This window comes from Octodon degus, unplaced genomic scaffold (assembly GCF_000260255.1).
Source record: "Octodon degus isolate 3935 unplaced genomic scaffold, OctDeg1.0 scaffold00100, whole genome shotgun sequence".
NCBI classification, from domain to species: Eukaryota; Metazoa; Chordata; class Mammalia; order Rodentia; family Octodontidae; genus Octodon; species Octodon degus.
In genome coordinates, this window is record NW_004524676.1 from 9,376,338 (window position 1) to 9,384,866 (window position 8,529).

General features: G+C 47.3%; 1 protein-coding gene and 1 pseudogene across 1 annotated transcript in view; both read left to right on the forward strand.

Annotated features, from left to right (window-relative positions):
• Positions 1-3,081, forward strand: part of LOC105743122 — a 5,230-nt pseudogene extending 2,149 nt beyond the window's left edge.
• Iars (isoleucyl-tRNA synthetase) overlaps positions 1-8,529 on the forward strand; it is a 76,963-nt gene that overhangs the window by 66,806 nt on the left and 1,628 nt on the right. The window contains exons 31-33 of the mRNA XM_004638672.2: positions 5,554-5,679; positions 7,067-7,210; positions 8,262-8,414. Of these exons, the coding sequence (XP_004638729.1) occupies positions 5,554-5,679; positions 7,067-7,210; positions 8,262-8,414 (423 nt within the window). The remainder of the gene's footprint in view (positions 1-5,553; positions 5,680-7,066; positions 7,211-8,261; positions 8,415-8,529) is intronic.

Consider the following 8,529-nt stretch of genomic DNA (forward strand, 5'->3'; position numbering starts at 1 on the left):
GTGATCCTCCTGTCTCAGCCTCCCCAGTACTGGGATTACAGGTGTGCACCACCATGCTGGTTTTGGGGCTGGCACAGAATGTAGTACCAGGGATCAAACTCAGGTCCCTTGAGCTTGCCAGGCTGTCACTTAGACCATGAAGCAGTCTCACCAGCCCTCAGCCAATTTTGTAGCTAAAAAATGTGACTAAAATTTTTAAAATTCTATGGATGAGTTGAGCAGCAAAAGAGAAGAGAAAAGAATCTGAGCCAGGAGATACAAATTACCCATTCTGAACAGCAGAGTTGGAAATAGGAATATTAAGGGTCTGTGGATCAATTATCAAAAAAATTAACATTTTTGCCACTGGAGTTGGAAGAAGAGGATATTGGAAAGGTACTCAAGGTAATAATGGCAAAATCCTCCTGAAGTTTTCAGAACATATGTCCTACAGATTAAGTAAGCTGAGTGCTAAACTGGGAAGATAGGTCGGTGATCTAAGCACCTGCCCAGCAAGCACAGGGTCCAGAGTTTGACCCCTGGTAGCACATGCCTGTAATCCTAGCACTCAGGAAGTTGAGACAGGAGGATCACTGTGAGTTCGAGATCAGCCTGGGGGCTATAAAAGTAGACACAGGGCCCACCCACACTGCATAGTGAGACCCTCTCTCAAAAAAAAATCTGTTTATAAACTACATAGTCTATGGTTATTTTTTTTTTAAATATTTATTTATTTATTTATTTATTTATTTTGTGTGTGTGTGGCCAGCTCAGCCCACCAGGGGGCAGGGCTGGCTGGCATGTGGTGCTGGGGATTGAACCGTGGTCCCTGTGCTTTGCTCAGCTTAGCTTGTTCTAAGTAGGTGCTTTAGACCACTGAGCCATCTCACCAGCCCTGTGGTTATTTTTTAACAGCAGCCAGAGGAGTCTACTAAGTGAAAGCCAAACCAGATAAACCAAAACTCGCTTGAGAACACATTAAAGTCAAACTTTTAGAAAATAAAAACTAAGAAAATACCTTAAAAACAGTTAAAAAAAAATCTAAGTTGAACAATTCATAGGATATTGGATTTCTCATCAGAAACTACAAAGTAAACAGACAAGTTTTCAAATGCTAAAAGAAAAGTACAAGCAGGAGGCCTGGGGTCCCCCCAGATGGTGCCAGGTGGCACCAGGGTGTCTCAGCCTGGCGCCACGGGGGTGGGGGGTTGGGGGATGGCGGGGGGGGGGTGTTGCAGGGAAATCAAGTCGCAGTTCTGCAACCGCGTAGCCTTCTGCAAGCTGCTTCAGGTCCTGCCCCGGTCCCCAAGCGCCGCCCCAGGCCCTGGCCTGCGCTGCAGTCAGTGCGCCTCAGCCTCATGCAGCTCGGGGAGCCAGAAGGTGCTGGGCTGGGGAGCCGCCCGCCATGCCCCTGGGGCTGGGCTCAGGAGGAGACCGCGTTGGCTTCAGCTTGGGCCTCGAGCTTTATTTGTACCCGGGCTGTTGCCACCGCGGGAGCCGACAGTCCATTGACCTCAGCAAGCCAATTGACAAGCGGATCTACAAGGGCAGCCAGCCTAGTGCCACGACTTCAACCAGTTCACTGCTGCCACGGAGACCATCTTCCTGCTGGTGGGCTTCTCTGCCGAGCAGGTGCAGTACCTGGACCTCATCAAGAAGGATAGCAGCAAGTTATTCAATGAGGAGCAGCTGGCTGACAAGACGAAGGTGACATATCTGAAGTGGCTGCCTAAGTCCAAGAGCCTGTTCTTGGCTTCCCACGCCAGTGGCCACCTATACCTGTACAAGGTCAGCCACCCCTGTGCCTCAGCCCCGCCCCAGTACAGCCTGCTGAAGCAGGGTGAGGGCTTTGCTGTGTACGTGGCCAAGCACGTGGTAGTTGAAGGGCCCCTCAACAAGTTTGCTTTCCCACCTGATGGCCACCTCTTGGCCTGTGTCAGCCAGGACAGCTGCCTGCATGTCTTCCACTTCGACTCTATGCTCCTGCGGGGGCTCATGAAGAGCTACTTTGGGGGTCTTCTCTGTGTGTGCTGGAGCCCTGACGGCCGCTTTGTGGTGACAGGAGGCGAAAATGACCTGGTCACCGTGTGGTCCTTCACTGAAGGCCGCATGGTGGCCCGAGAACATAGCCACAAGTCCTGGGTCAATGCCGTGGCTTTTCACCCCTATACCACGTGGGCAGAGAAGGCAACAGCAGGTAGTCGTGATGGGGATGGGAGTGGTGAGGAGCTTGAGGCTGCTGGTGCAGGCAGGGGCACCTCCCTCCCCCAGTTGCCCAAGGCTGGCTCAATCACCTACCAATTTGGTTTGGCTGGTCAGGACACGCAGTTCTGCCTGTGGGACCTCACTAAAAACGTGCTGTCCCCACACCCTCCCCTCACACGCACATGCACTCTTCCTGGCACACCAAGTGCCACACTGGCAGCTGCAGGGGTCTGGAGCCTGGCCCAGGTCCCCTTTCCCCGCTCTAACAGCCTCCTACACCTAGCAGGCGGTGACAAGGCTGGCGGCCCAGGTGCTTCTGCAGAGCTGGGCACACCATTCAGCATCAGCCACTTCACCACACTTACACTGCAAGAGCGGAGGGACTGGGGGACTGAGAAGGAGCACAAGTGCTACCACAGCCTGGGCAACATCAGCTGAGGTGGCAGTGGGGGCAGTGGTAGCGACAAGCCCAGTGGACCCGTCCCCCGCAGCTCCCTGGACCCTGCCAAGGTGCTGGGCACCGCACTGTGCCCGCGCATCCACGAGGTGCCACTGCTGGAGCCCCTGGTGTGCAAGAAGATCACCCAGGAGTGATGGTGCTGCTGTTCCTGGAGGACTGCATCGTCACTGCCTCCGGGAGGGCCTCAACTGCATCTGGGCCCAGCCCGGCAAGGCATTCACAGATGAGGAGACGGAGGCCCAGGCAGGGCCAGGAAGTTGGCCCAGGTCACCCAGCAGTTCAGTGGTAGAGGGCATCTCCTCCCAGCCAGGCAACTCCCCAGGTGGCACAGTGGTGTGAAGCTGTGGATGTTGGGGTCCTCTGCCCCATGCTCCCAGCCTCCTAGCCATAACCCTCCCTGCTGACCTCATGGATCAACGTATTAACAAGACTAACCACAAAGGAAGAACTGTTCGGTCCCCCGCCCTGCACAAATATTGGGGGTCCCCAAACTGGCCCAGACATGGGGGATGTAGCAGCCCAAGTGGCCTCAGCCCTGTCCCCACCCATTGCCAAGTACTGTGTTAACCCACATCCCTGTCCCCAGCATGTGACTGGTCATTTCTGGGGAAAAGCTCCCAGCCACCAGAGCCCCAGCTCCGCAGCACACTCTTGGGGTAAGAAGGCAGAGCAGGAGTGGTCCCCTCCCAGCCCGTACTTGGTCCCACCCCTTGCTTTTAAAGAGTGTTGTTATGGAAGTTCCCAGGACTCTCCTTGTCGCCCAGAACTTCTTATTTATACTAAAGTTCCCTGTTTGCAAAAAAAAAAAAAGTACGATCTGTCCATATTCTCTGCCAATTAGAAACAGCCTTCAGGATGATGATTGAGGACGTTTGCTAACATCCCCAAATATTTCTTGTGTAATAAGCCAAAAGTGGACAGACTTACTTTGTCCATCAATGTTTCTTTTTTTTTCTTTGCGGAACTGGGGATTGAACTCAGGCCCTTGCACTGGCTAGGCAAGCACTTATTCTACTGAGCTATTTCCCCAGCCCCTCATCCATGTTTCAGAGGTTAAATAATGAGTGCTTTTGTTTCACTACTGGGCTCAGTACACGGGACACAATGGATACTGCACTTCACTTGCACAGTGCTCTGCACTTGAGCTCACACTTCTGTCATCTTCAGTACACCATTGAGATGATGCTCACTGGCTTGGCTAACAAACCCAGGTGGAATGGAAAGGTTTTGTGTTCATTATATGTAATGCTTACTTTTGAGACCGTATCCATTTATTACACTGACGATTTTATTTACCAGAGACTAGCTTCTATATTCTGAGAGAACACTTAATTTATACTGTCTGTAAAGCCAATGAGGCAGATCTCTTATACAAACTAACTGCAGAAGTGTGATACATTTGTAACTCATGCATATGTAAATGTAAAGACATTCTAAAATGCTGATCATATGTGAAATATTAAAATGTTAAACTCAAGTTTTATAGAAGATGGGGCTGGGGAGATAGCTCAGTAGAATAAGCATTTGCCTAGCAAGCACAAGGGCCTGAGTTCAATCCCCAGTTCTTCCGGGGGAAAAAAAAAAAAGGTTTTCTAGAAGAATGGGATTAAAACTAGGTTTATAGGGCTGGCCAGATAGCTCAGCGGACCTGTTTTGGCAGATGCAGGGGCCAAGGTTTCTATCCCTGGCCTGCCATTCCAGTCCCGCCCCTGCGAAGTGCTGAGACAGCAATTGAGACTGGGCGTGGTAGTGCACACCTGTAATCCCAGCACTTGGGAGACTGAGAAACAGGAGGATCACTATGAGTCCAATCTGTGTAGTGAGACCCTGTAGATCCTGTACTAAACATTTAAAAAACTAGGTTTGTAGCAGATAAATTACCCAGGTAGGTAGCCTACTTTTATTTGTGGGAATATCTTAAGATTTTTTATTTAGGCATAAAGTTACAAAGATTTGACACCAAGAAAAAGGAGAAAATTGACAAGTTGAACTTCATCAAAGTTAAAAAGATCTTATGGAAAGAATGAAAGTAAGCAAATGGGCCGGGAAGATGGCTCAATAGAATAAGCACTTCTCTGGCAAGCGCAAGGCTGAGTTCACACCCCAGTTCCGCCAAAAAAAAATAAAAAATAAAAAATTCACACACAAATGCAAGTGGAAAAGCTGCCAATATCTGGTTTCTGTCCACTCACAGGCATGTACTTAGGTACCTTTTGACCCCATGGGGAGAAAAGTATTTAACATTCAGAAACACCAATAACAGGAAAGAGGGGGAAAAAATTTTGACCATGAAATGTTTGAGCATGAAATGTTAGCCATCATATCGAACTCTGAAGTGCATTTTCATATATGCACCTGGATGTCTTTTGGCATCTTTTTTACACATTTGGTGTGAACAGCACAGAGGTTGGTGTCTTCTAGCACCCAACTTGATAGGTCTCGCTTGTCTCCTGAAGAACACCAGGAGCCGAGCTCTCAAAAGCACAGATCTGTTTGGAAGACCTGACTTATTTCTGACAGCAGACACTGGAGAGGGAGTTTGTGAATCAGTAGTTCACTGAACTTCTGATAACCCCTAATTTCACAAAATCCCACAATCCCAACCTGTAACAATGGGATTGTGCACTTTTTTTCCCCCCCTGATTGTGCACTTACTAGAAGTTTTCTCTGGGTCCTGTACCCCAGGTGGATTTGCAAGCAGTCCTCTTTATAGGAACCACAGTATAGCAGCCGCTGGACTCGCCCTCTTCTGCCCCTGGAGCTTGACACCGAGAGGTAGCACTGGTGTTAGAGGATGGCTGCAGTGGTGGCACCAGATATAAGCAAAACACGGCTTTTACATTTCTTCTTTTTTTTTTTTTTTTTAGCTTTTCCATTTCTTAATGAGATTTATTTCTATGGCTTTTTAGGTGGAGTATTACTTCTGGAAAATCCGAAAGGTGATAACCGGTTGGACCTTCTGAAACTAAAGAGTGTTGTTACTAGCATTTTTGGTGTTAAAAATACAGAGCTGGCTGTGTTTCATGGTGAAACAGGTATGTGGGAAGTAAGAGACTGGCTGTGCCCTTCGGCAGCTGAAGGTCCTTGTCTGATACCTGCAGAACCTTGGTGTTTTTCTCAATTCTGTTTGTCATCTCAGCAGAGCCTGCCTGCAGCGTCTCTGCCTCCTGACTCATGTGGCTGAGAACCCTGGACTTAATGGGTGTCAAACAAAGGCTCTGACTACCTGTATTACCTGTTAGCCCTGGATTCAGAGACCTGTTGACTTTTTTTTTTTTAGGTGGAATCGGGGATTGAACTCAAGCCCTTGTGCTTGCCAGGGACCTGTTGACTTTTAATTTTATTAAATACAGTGTCTGAGTCTTCGACATCTAGGCAATGAAATATGGAATTTAAAGAATTAAAAACTTTTTTGGCAGCTATATTTATTGTTTTAAATAATGGTTATATGGGGAAGTTTAAGAAGTTGATATAGGGAAAACTTTTTAAGAGGAACCAGACTATATAGAGATTTTTTTTTTTTTTTTTTTTTTTTTCAGAACCAGGGATCGAACTCAGACCCCTGTGCTTGCCAGGGAAGTGCCTATTCCACTGAGCCATCTCCCCGGCCCCCTAGAGAAAATATTAATGGGGGAAATGCTTTATCTTTTGAGTTAGGGATACTGTGTTATGCCATTTACACGAATAACATACCTGGCTGTTGCAGGACAAGGGGTGGTATAGCTCAGAAGTAGCATGAGTGCTTAGCATGCGCAAAGCCTTGTAGATCAGTGCCTAACATCAGAAGCAAACAAGATGTATGCTACTGTGTGAATTTCATTAATACGTGGTAGCATGCTTTGACAAATTAAGTGTAAAACATTACTATTAGGAAAAAAAAAAAAAGGGCTGGCCAAATAGCTCAGCACCCCGGGGCCTGCCCCCAGGGTGTGCTGAAATGGCAGTTGAGACTAGGTGTGGTGGCTGTGGTGGTGTGCACCTGTAATCCCAGCTCTTGGAAGGCTGTAAACAGGAGAATCACTACAAGTCCAATCTAATAGTGAGACCCTGACACCCTGTAGACCCTTCCCTAAAATATAGAAAAAATAATAATAAATAATTTTTTTAAAACAGGCCAGCCACATAGTTCAGCAGACTAAAGCACCAGCATAGGCAGGTGCAGACACCAAGGTTTAATCCCTGGCACCATATGTTGTGCTGGTCCCACCCCTGGGTCACACTGAATTGGCACCTGAGACTGGGCGTGGTGGCATGTGCCTATAATCCCAGCACTTGGGAGGCTGAAAACAGGAGGATCACTACAATTCTAATCTGTAGTGAGACCGTGTAGATCCTGTGCTGAAAAAAAAAAAAAAAAAAAAGATATGCTAGTTTAATCATGAAGTGAGAAAAAGAGAATGACTTTAGAATTTTTATTTTTAGAAATACAAAACCAAACAGATTTGCTGAGTCTCAGTGGAAGAACCCTCTGTGTGACTGCAGGACCAGCCCCCTCTCCGGCCAAGAGTCCCAGTCCTCTCCTCTGTCAGTACATAAACCTGCAGCTCCTCAACACAGAGCCTCAAGGTATGTGCGCCCCTCCCCCAGTGTGTGAGGTGTTGGGTGCTATGAGTGTTGGTCCCTTCAGTGTATGATCTGATGGAGATTTCTTCACATCAGCTTCAGCTCTGTGACTCAGTGTGGACTCTCACTGCTTGCCTGAGTACCACTGGCTTTTTTTTTTTTTTAATGTGTTATGTAGGAGAACCTCATTCATATGGCATAGTCAAGAAACGAAATATTCTTAAGTAAAAAGTACAAAATATGGGAGCCAACAAGATAGCGCAGCAGACTAAAGCACCTGCTTAGGCAAGGGCAGGGACTTCGGGTTCTATCCCTAGCACCACATGCCACACCAGCCCTTCCCCTAGGGCAAGCTGAGCCTGCCACAGTATGGGCATGGTGGCACAGTGATCCCAGGGCTGAAAACAGGAAGATCACTACAAGTCTGAGCTACGTAGTGAGACACTGTAACAACCAAATACATTTTTAAAAAGTACAATATATGTACAGTTCAACCATTATTTATCAGAACATTTCATTTTGTACTTTTACCTCATTTTTCTTGAAACATGTTTTAAAAACTTGTTTACCTTCATGCCTTAATGGCACCTAGACTGATACTTTTTTTTCTGATAGTTCAGGTTCCTCATTGAATACCTTTTGAATACCTTGGTTTCCTCACCGACTGTGTACTGAATATTTTTTTAAACTTTTTTTTTTATGTTTATTTTAATTTTTTGGGCGGAACCGCGGATTGAACTCAGCCCCTTGCGCTTGCCAGGCAAGCACTTATTCTGCTGAGCCATCTCCCCGGCCATGTGTACTGAGTACTTGTTTCCCAAACTGCTACCTTTATACAAGTGTTTCTTTTTCCACTCTGTCAGCTTCTCAGAACATCTGAGAATTGTTTGAAGCCTTTTGTACACTATACCTGCAGCTGATAAACCCCTGTTCCTATGTCCAGGGGTGGCCTTCGAAGCTGCCCCCACAGCCTGGGAGCTGTCTTCATTCAGTTAGGGTCTCTGTGAGAGGATGAGTGCTCAGGAATTGACCCAGCTTCTGCTTTCTCCTGTAGAGTGCTTAGTGGGCACAGTGGGCACTCTCCTGCTGGAAAACCCTCTGGGGCAGAATGGACTTACCCACCAGGGTCTTTTATATGAAGCAGCGAAGGTGTTCGGTCTTCGTGGCAGGAAGCTGAAGCTGTTTCTAAACGAGACTCAAACCCAAGGTAAGGGAATTTGGGGTCATAAGCTGATACACCTTTATTGACTTGAAACTAGATGTTAATACCATTAACCATGTGTTGATAATGTACTATGAGCTAGGGTACTTTTTTTTTTTTT